The sequence below is a fragment of the Molossus molossus genome, unplaced genomic scaffold, assembly GCF_014108415.1.
Source record: "Molossus molossus isolate mMolMol1 unplaced genomic scaffold, mMolMol1.p scaffold_m16_p_22, whole genome shotgun sequence".
NCBI classification, from domain to species: domain Eukaryota; kingdom Metazoa; phylum Chordata; class Mammalia; order Chiroptera; family Molossidae; genus Molossus; species Molossus molossus.
In genome coordinates, this window is record NW_023425358.1 from 27,615,610 (window position 1) to 27,633,005 (window position 17,396).

Consider the following 17,396-nt stretch of genomic DNA (forward strand, 5'->3'; position numbering starts at 1 on the left):
AGAGAAAGAAACGTCGATGTGAGAGAGATACACACATCGATTGGTTGCCTCCTGCATGGCCTTGGTTGGGGGGGGTCACACCTGCAATCCACATCATGCCCTTGACTGGGAATCGAACCTAGGTTCCTGGGCTGATGCTATAACCACTTAGCCAAACTGGCCAGGGCTTGCTTGATATTCTTTTATGTGGGTGGACTTGCCTGCTGATGGACCTTTAGGTTGTTTCTAACTATTTTTCTGTTACAGCGTTCTCATCACATTTTCATATGTATCCCTTCCGAGCACATGGGCCGGCGTGTCTGTGGAGCACGCATTCCTAAAAGTTGAAATGTAGGGTCAGAGGATGCAATGCATTGGGCTGTGTTGGCTTTTGCCCTCTGGGTGCAAATGTTTCTCTGACAAAGTCATTCTTTAACTGCATTCATTACAGTTTTTATCTCCACCTCAATAATCAGCATCCACTGGGCTCTTAAATACTATAACCTTGTGTAGGGATGAAGGGTTAATGTGGTTTTGGAGTTATAGAAGCTGCTAATTTGGAGAGGAGTTGTGAAGATTTTTAAAAAAATAGTCGTAGAATTGAGTTTAGGGTCTCACCTGTTCACCTTAATAATCCAAAGCATTTGGAAAAAGATACTGAGATTTGGAATGGTTTCTCAGAATTCTGAGAGTCTCATGGTGGTTTTGCCTGTAAGCAGTTTGCCTACTTGTGTGATTGAGATCCCTGGTGGTTGGCAATGACAGACCCAAAGTTAATAAGTTGGACAAATGCTATAAACAAATTGTGGGCCCAAGGCCTAACAGAGAATCAGGAGAGATTGGCCTTGTGTGGGAGCAGTAATGAAATCGGGTATAACCCAGAGAGTTGCAAGCCAGCATATTTGGGGAATTATAATTCAAAACTCAAATGCTTGATCTGAAAGAAACTTGGAAAGAGACAGGGGAGAAAGATGGGCCTTGGCACTGTGATGTCAGGTTAAAAGGAAAAGACCGTTCAGCTTTCAATTTTGCTTCTGCATGAAATTCTCTGTGTAGGCGCTCTAGATTTATTTATTTAAAAATTTTTTTTTAATTGATTTTAGAGAGAGAGGAAGGGAGAGGGAGAGCTAGAAACATCGATGAGAGAGAACATCAATCGGTCACCTCCTGCATGCTCCCCACTGGGGATTCGGCCCACAACCTGGGCATGTGCCCTGACCGGGAATCGAACTGGTGACCTCTTGGTGCATGGTCGACGCTCAACCACTGAGCCACACTGGCTGGGCTCTGGATTTATTTATTTTATATTTTTGTTAATCCTTACCCGAAGATATTTTTTCCATTGATTTTTAGAGAGAGAGGAAGGGAGAGAGAGAGAAAGAGAAGAGAGAGAGAGAGAGAAAGGAAGAAGAGAGAGAGAGAGCGATGTAAGAGAGACACATTGGTTGCCTCCTGCACTCACCTCACCGGGGCCAGTGATTGAACCTGCAATGCAGGTACGTGCCCGGGAATCAAACCTGCGACTCTTCCATTCATGGGCCAGTGTCCTACCACTGGGAAACACCAGCTAGGGCTAGATTTAATTTTTTACAGTGGTCATGATGAATTCATGGGATCTACCCACCACTCTTGCCTGATTCCGCAAGGGACTGAAGGAAAGTGTTTTCAGGATGACTGGCTAACGTGAGAGGTGGGTCTGTGGGTGGGAAGACACTCAGTGCCACAGAGTTCATCATATGTGCCTTTGACCCAAGTGAATTAAATTCCACCCATGCAACAAAGAAAGGGGTGGGTAAGAGCAATCACAATTGCACTGGCTAATTCAGCAATATGCCACTCTGTGACTGTGGGTATGGAATGGCTTTTCCCTTTGTTGGACTCAGTCCCTGTCGTTGTCTGAACAATCTGCTGAGCTGAATGTAACTCAAGAAAAGGAGCTTCCAACTTGATCTGGTGTCCAACCTACGGAAATGGCAATCCATTCCACTGCCCAGAGGAGTCCGTTATTCCTCTGGGATGGCAAGACAGTCTCTTGGCCTTCAGTGGCACCTTCCTGAGGAATTCTCCAGGGTAATTTTGATTATATGTTTTTCTCGTCTTTCTTTGGAGTGTAACCCCCGTGTACGGTGCAGTTTCCCTGTAATGTGCAGGACTGAATTAATTTTTCAGTCAGTCGCAGCTGCTCCCCTCCATTCTTGCAGGTCATTAGAGTTGTTGCATATTCAGTGATGCTCCAGCCTAGTGTTCTTAGAGTGTTAACAAATGTATGTTAATCCCTGGCCAGTTTGGCTCAGCTGTTAGTGTTGGCCTGCGGACCGAAGGGTCTCGGGTTTGATTCCTGGTCAAGAGCATGTACCTGGGTTGCATGTTCGATCCCTGGCCCTGGTTGGGGTCCCTTGGGGAAGCAATCAATTGATGTATCTCTCTCGCATCCATGTTTCTCTCTCTCCCTCCCTCCCTTCTACTCTATCTAAAAAATCAATGGAAAAAATATCCTTGGATGAGGATTAACAAAACAAAAACCATACAAAAAAAATATGTTAGATTTCAAACCCACCACCCATTTATTTAGTTCATTATCATACAATGAAGATCTTGGACTGAATGTTGTGTCCTGCTCAGATTACTGTGTTGAGACTCTGATCCTCAGTGGGATGGTATTTGGGGGTGGGGCCTTTGGGATGTGCTTAGATGGAATGAGATCATGAGGACGAGTCTTCCAAGATGGGATTCGTGTCCCTGTAAGAAGAGGAAGAGCGACCAGAGCTTTCTTTGTCTCTGTCCTGTGAGGACACAGTGCGGAGGTGGCTGTCTGTGAGCCAGGAAGTGGGCCCTCATCAGGGACTGAACCTGCCAGCACCTTGATCTTGGATTTCCCAGCCTTCAGCATGATGAGAAATAAATGCCTGTTGTTTTAGCCACCCCACCTGTGGTATTTGTTACGGCAGCCCGAGCAAACCGAGACACCGATGGAAAGATTGCACTAGGAAGAGGACTAGGACTCGAAGTTAAGAAGAAGACAGTGCAAACCCTTCCGGATGTGTGACATGTCAACTCTGCAGAGCAAATGTCAGGGCCCCATTTGGTTCCTTGGGCTAAAGTTTCTGTTCTTTTGTTTGTTTGCTTTTTGGTAGCACTGTCGCACTTTGAGGCGAGGAAGGCGTTACTATTACTGACACCGTCCGTGGGAGATCAAATGGGCTGTTGAGAGAAAACTGAGCAGAGCACATGTGGTCAGGATGGAATGGTCTGGAAACCAGCTCCAGCACTGAGTGAGATGGGAGTCATGTTGCTTTCGTCCACTGAAAACTGGTCCCAGTGCAGACACGGATCTTTGACCCTGCAGCCTTCCGCGAGGAGGAAGGAACGCTCGATCTGTATCCTCCTTCCTCTATTTTCCAAGTCTTCAGGATGCAAATTGTAGCTGCCATGGAAACTGCTTTGAAATTACTGGAGCCCTTACTTTTAACATATAAAAACACTTTTGTGCTGATTTTATAATTATTCATGATGATGAGAAAGTGACTAAATGTTTTTTGACAGTGAGGGAGGACATGAGAACACTCTTTCTTTTTTGGCTTTCATAAAGATGCAGGTATTTGAAGCCCTTTATTTACCTGGGAGTAATTCTTCCATGTTTCGCAGATTCCGACACCATTGCTGAGCTGCAGGAGCTCCAGCCTTCTGCCAAGGACTTTGAAGTCAGAAGTTTGGTGGGTTGTGGACACTTTGCCGAAGTGCAGGTGGTAAGAGAGAGAGCCACCGGGGACATCTATGCCATGAAAGTGATGAAGAAGAAGGCCTTGTTGGCCCAGGAGCAGGTAGGAGCATTTTAACATCACACCCGTTGCCCTCTCTGTCCCAGAATGTTCATTGCAGAGACAAATCTGCTGAATTGACATCTGGGATCAAGCACATTTTCCTCTCTGGCTCTAGTTAATTGCAGTTGCATGGGTTGAAAGGTCTCTCATGTCCTCAGCTCTTTTTCTTGAACCGATCTTGACTCATTTTGAAAGCTCACCGGCTCCCCTTGATTTCTTTATCATGTTTTTGTAGTTGTGTTTTATTCAGAACCAACTTGGCCTTTTCATTAATGAGTTTAAGATCTTGCCTGACTCTCAGCTGGGGCTTTAGAGAGATGCATATGATAGGGTGAGTCAGCATTTGCTTGCGTGCACATTTTATATATTCCTGTTGTGGGCATGTGTTGTATTTGATTTTAAAAACAGGCCTTTGAAGAAATTAAATAGAATTCTTATGTGGCTAGGGTGTTGCTTGTTTGAGAGCAGGTAAGAAGTTATCCTTAAGGTTGTGGTATTTTTCTTTCTTTTAAACAAGCCCGATGCTCCAGACATATTGATTCCTTTGCCGTGTTTCTAGAGAGACGGCCATCAGCCTTGGAGTTCAGAGAGTAATTTATTAGACGCAGACGTTCGAGTGCATGTCATGTGTCTGATAATGCATCCCGCGGCTTGTGGGGAGCCTGCACGAGGAAGCGAAGCTCCATGGCTGTTTGTGTCAGGTTTAAAGGAAAACAACCTTGGAAAGCAGAGGAAAAATGCAAATATGTAGAGTAGGCGCTTACCAGCTAAAACAGCTAAAGTGTCAGAGGAGGACGAGCAGTTAGCAAATCCTCGGATGATGGAGTGAGGAGGGATGTGGGTGAGCCAGGGACAGTCAGGGAAAGTCCGCACTGCTGTGGTTCTGGGCACAGAGAGGTGACGAGAAGGTGCCAGGTGTAGCATGTGTGGCATTCTGGAGGTTTGAATACTAGAATGCTGTATATATTTTTTATATATATATAATATATGCACACACACGCACACACATATATGGTTTAGAACAAATAGACTGGGAGTGGGAAGAAATGAGGACATTTGGGTAGGATGGGGGTATTTGGTAGGATTTCTCAATAACTTTAAAAAAAATTATTGTGGCAAAATATACATAACAAAATTTATCATGTTAACCATTTTTAAGATACAATTCATTGGTCTTAGTGCATTTGTGATATTGTGTAACTATAACCCATTTTTAGACCTTTTTCATCATCTGAAACAGAAGCTCCATTTCCCCTTAAATGGTAACTCACCATTGTCCCCAAAAGCCGTTTTTGAAATGGCAGTTCAATTTGGGAGACAGTTGGAGACCATTTAGGCTTTTGGAAGGAGGAGGTCGGGATCAGAGTCTGAGGACTTGAGTGACTGTGTCTGGCCTCCAATCAGAGAGGCAGCGGAGGACAGGGAGCTACCTGCTAGAGTCCCGCAGTGATGTAGTCTGTGCTTAGGGATGCAGTGTGAGCAACTACACAGAGAAATGACAGGATGTGCTGAATCATGTGGCAGAGAGGCGTGGAAGGTGCTCGCTCAACCTGACGCCCACGCACCCTCTATCTTGAGTGAACACTTCCTGAGCACCTGAGTGTTTGGGGTGTTTCTAGGTCCTTGGGAAGAGGCATTAGATGTGGCCCTGCCGTTGCGATGCTTACGTTTTAGATGGGAAAGCAGTACGTGTAAAAACAAAGCAATCCAACAAACCACACTGCAGGTTCAGATAGGTGTGCCTTCCTCCAGGTGAAAGACTCGGACGACCCCTTGTGAGGTAGGGGCGGGAGGTTTTAAAAATCATACACATACACGAGCTAATTAAAGCTGCCTCTCCCCCCATCCCTCAAGACGGTGAAGGTAAGCAAAGCAGGGTTCTTGACTGAGCCATGTTGAGGCTTCGGAATTCAAGGGCCTGAGAAGAGAGAAGTCAGCACCAGGGGCGAGTGAAGGGACATGCCTGAGAGGAGGTAGGGAGAGGTGGTGACCTGCAGACATGACCTGCCACCGCGGAGAGGCCAGTGCACCCAGCCAGAGCTCAGGGAACTGGAAGAGGTCCTCAGAGACAGTTCCTTTTAAATGGGAGCTTCAGGGGGTCTGACGAGCCAGTGGTGAGCAAGTAAGACGTTGACTCTCCAGTTCAGCCAGCCAGCCTCTGAACACCTTCTATGTGCCAGGAAAAAAGGGTTAGCAAAGGGTGCAGTCGATTATGGGGTTGGGTTGGTGTTTCCCTGATGTGTTAGGTATATTACCGGTGGCGTGCAGGATGACTTTAGGTAGTACATGGACAAAACTAATTCAAAACATTGAATAGTTTAATATTAGCTAGCATATCAAAACCTGGGACTTTCACAGATGTTATTGTTAGAACTAAATGGAAGAAGGCCTATTTAAACTTAAATTATTTTTATTTTGAAACAATCACAAACTTATAGAAGAGTTGCAAGTATAGTGTATCATTCAGGGTTCTATAGTATGTATGTAAAGTATGTACTATAAGCATATGTTGAATATATGTACTGATACCCGTTGAATATGTATACATATATGTGTATGACTTGCCTGATGGAGGGGGCTGGAAAGCCCAAAGTCTGGAGGGCAGGCCAGCAGGCCAGTAAAGCTGCAAGTTCTTGGGCAGGAGCTGATGACGCAAGCTTGAGGCAGAATTTCTTATTTCTCAGGAAAGCCTCAGTTTGTTCTTAAGGTTTTTCAACTGATTGGATGAGGCACACCCAGGTTATCAAGGATTTTCCTTTTTTAGAGTCAACTGATTGTTGCCTGGCCGGTGTGGCTCGGTGGTTGAGCGTCGACCCATGCACCAGGAGATCGCCGGGTCGATTCCCGGTCAGGGCTCATGCCCAGGTTGTGGACCTGATCCCCAGTGGGGGGCATGCAGGAGGCGGCCAATCGATGTTCTCTCTCATCGATATTTCTGTCTCTCTCTTTCTCTCCCTTCCTCTCTCTCTAAAATCAATAAAGGGAAAAACCCCACTATATTTAAAGTCAACTGATTGTTGATGTTAACCACATCTACAAAGTACCTTCACAGCAAACCTAGATTAGTGTTTTATTGAATGACGGGAGCTAGAGCCTAGCTAAGTTGACACGTAAAGCTATCCCATACAATATTAACAACTTTTCCCCCCTGAACCATTTGAAAATAAGTTGCCAACCTGATGCCCCATTACTTCCTACAATAAGGATGTTTCTACATTTCCTGCAATAAAGATGTTCTCCTCTGAACCACAGTGTAACCATCAAAATCAGGAAATTCGCCACGATGCATTATTACCATCGAATCCTCAGACCCCGTTCAAGGGTCACCAGTTCTCCCGTGGTCTTTCAGAACAAAAGGATCCAGCTCCGGACCACACCTGGCACTTAGCTGTCCTGTCTTTTCAGTCTTTTTCAATCTGGAACAGTTCCTTAATTTTTCCTGGACTCTCAGGACCTTGATGACTCTGAAGATTACAGGCCAGTTATTTTGTAAAGTTGAGATTGGTCCGATGCTACTCGCGTTTTGATTCAGGTTATAAATCTTTGGCAGGAATAGCGCAGTTGAGATGCTCTGTTCTTCTCATTGCGTCCCAGCAGGCGACTCTCAGTTTCAGTGTGGCGCTCGTGATGATGTTCACTTTGGCATCTGCCGCGCTGCTTCGCTGTGGAGTTACTCCTTTCCCCTCTGTAATTACATAAGTATTTTGTAGGAAGGTGCTTTCGAACTAGCAAGATATCCATTCCTCACAAAACTTTCAACTCATTCACTTATTTATACTGTACAGACTTGCGTTTTCCTTTTTAAGTCCATGAATTATGATCCATTACTATTGTTATATATATATATATTTTTTTTAAACATGTTTTTCCTTTATTGATTTTAGAGAGAGAAGTGAGAGGGAGAAACATCGATGAGAGAGAACATCGATTGGCCGCCACCTGCATGCCCTCCACTGGGGATTGAACCCACAACCTGGGCATGTGTCTTGCCCGGGAATCAAACTGGTGACCTCTTAGTGCATGGGTCGACACTCAGCCAGCCACTCAACCACACCGGTCGGACTATTAGATATTTTTATACTCAAATTGTCTCCAGGTTGGCTAATGAGAATCTCTTTAGATTGGCTTTTTGTCCTTTTGACATATCCCCATCTTTGAGTACTACCTTGCTTTTTATTGCAAGATTTTCAGGGTCTTAGACTTTTATTTTACCTGCTCCAGCCCTGCAAGCAGCCCTTTTTGTGTAAAATGGTATTTAGAGGCCAAGATCTGGGTATTAGGTGTTCTCACTGCTATTAGGGTATCACTGCTCCCAGACCCTTTTCAGCGGACAGAGTTAGGGAATATAGTACATGTATATAATATACCTACCTGTTTGCACACACACACACACACACACACGTACACATATTTACATCTATATTTCTAAATCTTTATATTGAAAACCACATGTTCACACCAGTGCCTCTGAGTCCAACTTCACAGGGTTCATTCTAACTTTCGCCCCTTCCCTGTTTGTGACTCTCTTCTCTGACATGACCCTTAGTATTTTAACTTATTTTACACATCTGTGTGCATCTAATCGACTGTCTTTGGTGTTGCCCCTCCCTTTGGTGGACTCAGACCATCCCCACAGGTGAATGCCTTTTTCACCCTGTGTGGGTTGTTGATACCGTATATTGGACTGCCCCCACCCATGTTTGCAGCCTTCCGCACCCTCCTCGGGCCTGGCACCCTGTTCTGGGCCACCATGGCTCTCCCTACCACCTGCCATGGGTGCTGTCCTTATTCTGCTCCACCTAATGTCTTTAGGACTGAACAGTTCAGTAAGGGAAGGTGAAGAGAAAGAGGAAGATGCTTAGATTTAAAGAAAGTGAGTTGGCTTTAAAGAAAGATGCTTGAAGTAACTAATTGGACAGATAATATACAGATCTGGTAAAAGTGAGCAAAGTAGGTAAATGGGTGAGATTTGTGGGATGCTGGGCTAGGTGATTTTGGAAATTAGAGACATCAGTTTCGGCTTAAAGAGAGAGAAAAGGGCATTTTCCCCTTCCCTTACATTTACTTCTTTGTATTATAATTGTATGAAAGGCTTCTTTTTCTTCTAGGTTTCATTTTTTGAGGAAGAACGGAACATATTATCTCAGAGCACAAGTCCTTGGATCCCCCATTTACAGTATGCCTTTCAGGACAAAAATAACCTTTATCTGGTGAGTCTTTACATCTCTCTCTGGAAGTGGTCCAGTGCTCTAATACTCGGGTGTCACAGTCAAAGAACTGAATGTGGTTCTTGTTCATACAGTCCCTGATAGCTCTCATTCCTTCAATTACTTTCCTGACTTTGAGGTATCTTCCTGTTCTCCTGATCCTAAAGATGGAGGGCTAGCCCATTTAGAAACAGCCCCACTTATTGTTGGGTATTGTAGCTATGATTTAAAGGACAATAATGAGAAATCATTTATTTGGGAATAGTCTGATATCACCTTTAATAGAATCTTGCTTTAATTTTTTAATTGAGGTATAATTGACATATTGCATTTCAGGTATATAACATTTTTTTGATATTTATATAAAAAATGATCACCACAATAAGTCTAGTTAACATCGTTAAAAAATTGTTTTTTTAATCCTCACCCGAGGACATACTGAGATAGAGAGAAACATTGATGTGGGAGAGAAACATCGATAGGTTGCCTTCCATATGCTCACTGACTGGGAATCAGACCCGCAACCTTTCAGTGCACGGGACGATGCTCAATCAGCTGAGCCACTCCAGCTGGGCTAAAATTTTTAATTTTTAAAAATTGAGATAATTCATGGTTATTTTTAAGAAAGTGCAATCACTGCAGAACTGTATGTCGCAGAAGGGAAAATGCTCTACCTTTCTTTCTAACCCGTTTCCTAGTAGAACAAATATTAATGGTTGTACGTGTTCTTTCTGACCCTTAACTATGCCTCGTGGAAAAAATATTTCTATGTCTATATTTGTAACACATACAGTTTATTTTACAGAAATGGTATATTACTTTCTGCTCTGCTGTTCAGCTTGCTTTTTGCCTTTCACCGATCTGTCCTCGACATCTTTCCTTCTCAGCCTACGGATCTGCCTCGTTCCTCTGAGCGGGGCCATAGGTATTCCTGATGGATGTGTAACATAACTATAGAATGCTACAATTCAGTTAGGGGTCTTGTTTAGGTTCTCAGGGGTTTAGATTCCTAAAGTAAAAAAAAAAAAAGTATCCTGGAAACAATTTTTATCTCTGATTTAACCCTTAAAAGAAGACTATGTAAACTTTATGGAGGCTAATGTAAGAGAGAAATGGACTCCTATTTATCTTGAAATTTCCTGGGGCATTTTTAGGGGCACTTACTGCCTTTATTTCTGACCTGGAATAAACGGTTTATTTGCTTTGGTTTCATACTAGTTCAGAACCTATGCTGGTAGAGAAGGCACCCCATCCCCCGCCCCCATCCCCAGCCTTCTAAGCGAGGACATTCTCATAGGAATGTATCGGGAGTCTGGCCATGCACCAACCACGTGCTCCTTCAAACCAACACACAATGTTTGTTCAAGGCCTGGAACTTCCTTTCCTTGAATATTGTCTCGGAAGCTTTTCTTCCTTGAGACCTGGGACATAGAGCCCTGACCTTCACAGATGACCTTGATGTGGTTTTAGGTTCACTGATATCCTGAGATATTTGCTGCTTGAGGTGTCTGTAGCTTACAGGCTTCCTTCTGTTTGGTGGGTGTGTTAACAGACTCCCCGATCAGCCCTCAGAAAGGAAATTCCCTTGAAACAGCAGGGCTGTGTTTGTTTGCTTGTTGTGGTTTGGGATATGGTAAGTGGGAACTCTGCCCGTGGTTTAGAAGAGCGGCTTGTGCGGATAAGCTCGGTTTTCAAGGCAACAGGCAGTCCTGGCACTGGCTAGGCGCTGAGCTTCGGCAAGAGCCAAGTCCCCAGTTTTGTGGTCGGCCGTGTACTGCTCTGTGAGCTCACATTTCTCTTCCTCTGCGCTGAAAAGCTCACCTTCTGGACATCCGGTCTCACGCAGCTTCTTCTTAAAGGTACGTTGTTGAGGTACTCTGAGACTGTCCCACCATCAGGGTCTGTTTTGGCAGGGGTGATGACAACTTCTGAGTGTTCCATGTAACCCAGATGACAGCTGGTGGTCCAACCACATGTGGCGAGCCATTGCTCAGTTGCTTCGGGGAAACCACTGCTGGCCTCCATGGTGGCCAGTGAGGATGACCTGAGGGACCCAGGAGTGACCATAGTGTTGTTGTTTTTTTTTCACGGCTCAACAGTTTTCAAAGTACATCTTCAGGAGGATAATATTTGGGTATTTTGAGAATTTTAAACTCTTTTGCTGTCGCCATTTTCATCCCTACCACGTGGCTCTGTCACCGTGGTGAGTACCTTCCCTATCTTTTTCATTGTGGATTTAACACGTGTGGACTTCTGGTTAGACATAGCCTTCCTGGAGTATCTCACAGACTGGGAGTATCTGCCTGCCGTTCCTCTGCTAGGATGGCTCCCAGCTGCAGGGAGCTTCCTTTTTGGGTCTTAGTGGTGGGCCTTCCCTCTGGATTTTGTCACTGGCCTCGGCATCCTTAGCTTAACGACCATCTTACCATCTTCTCAGGTTATCCACTTGCCATCTTGCAAGATGGGAATGATCGCAGATAGCTGCTTTCTGGAGTTCTGGTTGCCTCAGCACACTGATACCCTGTTGCAGTGACATTTTCCCACTCTTCTTTAGTAGCTCAGTTGGGTATCACTGATGGGATCTTGTAATTATCTCCTGCCGGCATTGTCTTCTCAACCATTTTGGTACTTTGGAGTAAAATGCTTGCTAATCGTACAGTTTTCATATAAAAATCCAAACTTAGCATAGGAATTCAGATGTGGTTACAGACCTTCCATCCCTTATCTGCAATTCTGAAATACCCAGTGCTCTGAATAACCTCAGGTTTCTTTCTTACTCACTTGGCAGCAAAGCCTGACTTGAACTCTAGCAAATCCTGACCCGAACTCTCTTATTTATTCCCTTTAGTGCGACTATTCATCCATTTTGCTGCAAAATTATGAATGTATTTTATCACATGGTGCTATCCCAGGCCCTACACTAGGGTGTTACATAATATAAAGTATATGCACCATTTTACCTTTATGAAATCGGAACATTTCTGAAATCTGGAAATGCATTCTGCCGCAAGATCAGGGGACTGTAGATCTATTTTGGCATCATACAGCACTGAAATTCTATTGCACCCATTGCCTACTTATAGATCATCAAACCTTTGAAGTTTGGGGAAACATGCAAATCAGGGTAAGCTCCCCTGGCAGTTGAACATTCATTGGTAATGCATATGCAGTTTAATTGAAGATTCATTTTATATTAATGAATAACAACAACAAACAAAAAAAACGATAGGATTCCACCTCCGATATATTCCTCAAAGCTGTCTCTGCTCCCCAGCCCGGCTAATACTGTGTGAGTTTAGGCTGCCATCTTTTGCCTGAATGACTGCAATAACCTCCTCAGTGTTCCCCTGCCATCTGTCTCGCCCTTCCCCCAGGCCTTCTACACAGTGCAGCCAAGTCATCCTGCTGTTAAACCCTTCAAGACTCCCTGCTGCCCGCTGGATGGAGTCCAGACCCTTCCACATGGCTTACGTGGCCTTGTTTGCATATGTCTTCAGCCCTGTTGCTTACTATTTCTTTCCTTTCACTTGACATTCATCCCGAACTTCCTTTGGTTCTTTGAACTTGTCTCTGACCTTTCTTCATGCTTGTCCCTTCTTTCCTTGTTTCTCTGGCTTACTCTGATTTCAACTTCTGGGCTTGTACCAGATGGTACTTCTTTTAGAAACTCTTCCTGTAGCCTGGCCGGTGTGGCTCAATTGATTGAGGGTTGTCTCATGCATCAAGTCACTGGTTTGATTCCCGGTCAGGGCACATGCCTGGGCTGCACACTCTGTCTCCCTTGCTTCCAGTAGAGTTTCCTCAAGTAAATGCTTAAAAAATATTTATTGGATGAATACACGATTGATTTCACAGAACTTACATTTACATGCAAATTTATTTACTGTGTTATGGAAATCATATGTTAGCAGTGTGAGTTTTGTTACTCGAAAGTATGTAATTTGAGATAGACGCAGTGGGATTTTCAAAATTTGGAGTGCAACGCAAGGAAATTGAACTCGGGTCATCCTTTGGAATTTTGATGGTTAACATTTTCCCATTTGTAGTTATATACTAATGAATGTGGCTTCCCACTTTCTGGTATATAGAAAATTGTAGCAAGTTCGTTGCAACATCTGGTTCTATGTAACAAGGCTAGTCCCGCATTCTGGCAGGTGGCCCATGGAAACAGTGCTTTTTTAATCTGGTTCGTGATGAAATATGTTCAGTTCTGTAGAGCAGATGCCTTCACCAGTGTCTTTCCACAAAGGAGCTGATCTTTACAAAGGAAACATGGTTTTGTACCACTTGTAATATTGTTGTATCTAAATTCTTTGTAAAATTCTCTCTCTTTTTTTTTTTTTAATCCTCACCCCAGGATATTTTTCCATTTATATTCAGTTAGAGTGAGAGGGAGGGGGAGAAAGAGAGAGAGAGAGAGAAGAAACATCAATATGAGAGAGACACATTGATTGGTTGTCTCCTGCATGACCCTGACCAGGTCCGAGGTACGTGCCCTTGACCGGAATTGAACTCGAGACTCTTTGGTCCGCGGGCCCACGCTCTAACCGCTGAGCCAAACCGGCCAGGGCTTTGTGAAATTCTTAAAGCTTGCTGGCTTTGTATTGACATTTTGCATACTGTGGGTCTTTAGGCTGCCTTAGCTCTGAGCCTGTAACTAACCTGTGAATCTTCTGTCCCTGCTGTGGCCTTATGTCAGCTTCCTTCTGTTCATTCCCAATATTTTCCCCCCAGGTGCACATGGGATGTATTAGTTAAGGGATAGGCGAAGGTACTGTAACAAAAAGGCCCCGAACTACAGTCCATGCAGGTGGAGCAGCTGTTAAAGGTGATATTTCAGGGACCCAGTTTCCTTCCCTCTTGTGGCATCTCCTGTCCCTTAGAATACTGTATTTTTATTTATTTTTATTTTTTTCCCCTTTATTGATTTTAGAGAGAGAGGAAGGGAGAGGGGGGGGGAGAGAGAGAGAGAAAACATCGATTGGCCGCCTCCTGCATGCACCCCAATGGGGATTGGGCCCACAACTTGGGCATGTGTCCTGTCCGGGAGTTGAACCGGTGACCTCTTGGTGCATGGGTCGACGCTCAACCACTGAGCTACATGGGTCGGACTAGAATGCTGTATTCTTTGACGTGCTTGAACTTGGGCCCTTTCGTGCCTTTGTTTCCCCTGGCTGGCAGGAGAAAAAAGCAGAGAGGTAGAGCAAGCACCTTTGTTTTACATAGAAAGATATGGAATTGGTACACATCATTTCCTCTCACATTTTGCTGACCAGAGCTTTGTCACATGACCACACATCTGTGCTGTCCAGCTGCATGGCCTATATCCAGCTAAAGTTCTTACTACACTGGAAGAAGGGAAGGATGGATTTGGGGGACAAGTTATATAATCTGCTGCAGAGATGAAAACACTTGGCTTGAAGCCAGGCTTCCTCCATCCACCTCCCACATGGTTATTCGTTACATAGCCGCATCCAAAACCACTTCTAACACGACCCTGGTCCTGGTTCTCATGTCCGGCTTGGAATGAGTTTTTTTTTTTTAAAATTTTTTCTTTATTGATTTTTTTGTTAGAGAGAGGATGGAGAGGGAGAGCGAGATAGAAACATTGATGAGAGAGAACATCAGTTGTCTGCCTCCTGCACGCCCCCCATTGGGGATTTGGCCCTGAAACCAGGGCCTGTGCCCTGACTGGGAATCAGACCAGCAACCTCTTGGTGCATGGGTCAGTGCTCAACCACTGAGCCACACCGGCTGGGCTGGAATTAGTTCTTTTTTTTATCCTCACTCGAGGATATTTTTTTCCATTTTTTGTTCAGATAGAGTGGGAGGTAGAGAGAGGAAGAGAGAGAGAGAGAAACATCGATGTGAAAGGGACACATCGAGTGGCCGCCACCCACACGACCAACCAGGGCTGGGGACAAACTGCAACCAAGGTACACGCCTTCAGCGGGAACCGAACCCGGGTCTCTCTGGACTGCAGGCCGACGCTCTAACGGCTGAGCCAAATCGGCCAGGGCTGGAATTCTTTATGTTTCCCGTCTCGCTTTCGGTGCACAACCACGCACTTTCATGGACAGTCTTTTCTTTCTGTGTAGGAGCAAATTACAAGTGGGCTCTCCAGGCAGCGACCCTGTGACCTGTATGAACACCATCCTGTGCTGCTGTTGGGAGTCGGGAGAGAGTCAGCGAACACAACTTCATTGTTTATTTTAGCGAAATGTGGCAGCTTGTGATAGTTTTGACAGCGAGACATGTGCTGTTTTGATCTCATGGGTAGGATGATCCAGTTTTCAGGCTCGTCTCAAAACTCTCCAGGGCGCTCACTGCTGCTGCTTCAGGAGCTGGGGTTCGGAGGACGGCTGCCCGGCAGGCTCACAGGCTCGTGTTTCATTACCGCTCCTTATCTGGTCTCTCCGGAGCCACTGGCCTTTTCGGCTTCCGTTTTCTCACTGGTGGAATGAGATTAATACCTCTTATGGACCCCAGTTCGGTTGCTGAGTGTGTTATTCTCAAGGGGGGGGGGGAGGTTCTTTGAGTAGCGTGTGCCTTTCAAATAGTTGCTTTGTGTCCTGGTCTTTGAGGCATATTTCAAGTGAGTGCATTTAGAGTTTTGCCATCTTAGGTGCCACTGTTATGTTGTCCCAGTTTGCCTGGCACCGCCATCAGTGTCTGATTCCGTAGGTCTGGGGTGGGGCCCAAGAATCTGCATTGTAACCGGCTCCCAGGTGAGGCTCCTGCTGCCGGACCCCACTTTGAGAACCATGGTCCTATGGCTGTTGTTACAGCTGTAGTTTGTTTCTGGTTCCGGAGTCCTCCTTCACTCCTGCAGTAACAGTGTTCACATCTGAGTTCCTTTTCTGGCTCTTTCAGGCCGAGGCCTGGTACCTACTCGCTCCCCTGCTGTTAACTGGCCACGGGGTGCTTCACCATCCCGTGTTTATTTCCAGTAACCCTCTCCACGCCTTTGTAATAGCCCCTTCATTGACTCAGGTCCTCAACCACCTAGTGTGAGTGTGCTGTCTGTTTCTGGTCTGATTCAGTGCTCAGTGAGGATTTTTTGAATTCATGGACGAATCAGGCTGGAATTCATACTTTCTGAAATAAAGGGCCTCCTCTCTTTTTCTCTTGGTCATCTTGCCTTTCAAGAAGAATAATTGAGGGTCTCTGCCGGGGCCCTTTCTGCTTAGACTCACAGCGGTTCTCAACCTGTGGGTCGCAATCCCTTTGGGGGTCAAACGACCCTTTCACAGGGGTCGCCTAAGACATAATAGTAGCAAAATTACAGTTAGGAAGTAGCGATGAAAATAATTTTATGGTTGGGGGTCACCACAACACGAGGAACTGTATTAAAGGGTCGCGGCATTAGGAAGGTTGAGAACCACTGGAGAAGATCCCTTCCTTCCTCCCCCATGCCAGAGATAGGAACAGCGGGCAGAGCAGATAGTGATGCCAGCAGCATCGTTACATTTTCATGGCACTTGCAGTCTTGCTGATTGTAGTGCAAGCATTTCAAGGACAATATTTGTAAGTGATGGCCAGCACAGCGTGCCTCTAATGACACTCTAGGCACACTGGACTAGAGTACTAAAGAACTGTTACGTATTCACACCCCCCCCCACATGTATACGTGTGCGTACACGTGTGCAGGTATATGCATAAGTGAGCGATCGCACGCACACGCATGCACACACACACACACACACACACACACACACATTTGCCCTTGGTTTCAAATGCAACACAGCTGGTGGGAATTGCCATCCCAGTACTTGGGGGGATAGATGCAAACACCAACAGAGAAGCATGTAAGACTCGCCTTTTAATTAGCATCTGCAGCTGCTGCCATCAGAAGGCTCTGTCTCTCTTGGCCTGAATGTCTTTGCTTTAATAAATATTTTTATTTTATTATTAATTTTTTAGAGAGAGGAAGGGAGAGGAGATAGAAGCATTGATGTGAGGCTGCCTCCTGCACACCCCGCACTGGGAATCGAGGCCACAACCTGGGCATGTGCCCTGACTGGGAATTGAACCGGGACCTCTCAGTCCTTGGGACGACACTCAAGCCACTGAGCCACACCGGCCGGGCTGAAAGTCTTTGCTTTAAAAGAGCAAGTCGAGTCCTGGCTGGTTTGGCTCAGCACTTGGAGCATCTGCCCATGGACCAAAGAGTCGTGGGTTTGATTCTGGTCAGGGGCACGTACCTCGGTTGCAGTTCGGTCCCAGGCCCTGGTTGGGTCATGCGGGAGGCAACCGATCATGTGTGTCTCTCGCATCGATGTTTCTCTCTGTTCTCTCCCTCACACTATTTGAAGATAAATGGAAAAATATCTTCAGGTGATGATTTAAAAAAATAAAGTGACCAAAGAGCAAGTCCGTTATAGCCCCA

General features: G+C 45.3%; 1 protein-coding gene across 1 annotated transcript in view; it reads left to right on the top strand.

Annotated features, from left to right (window-relative positions):
* The window catches only part of CIT (citron rho-interacting serine/threonine kinase), a 159,263-nt gene that overhangs the window by 10,814 nt on the left and 131,053 nt on the right, over nt 1-17,396 (top strand). The window contains exons 4-5 of the mRNA XM_036276369.1: nt 3,625-3,800; nt 8,909-9,010. Of these exons, the coding sequence (XP_036132262.1) occupies nt 3,625-3,800; nt 8,909-9,010 (278 nt within the window). The remainder of the gene's footprint in view (nt 1-3,624; nt 3,801-8,908; nt 9,011-17,396) is intronic.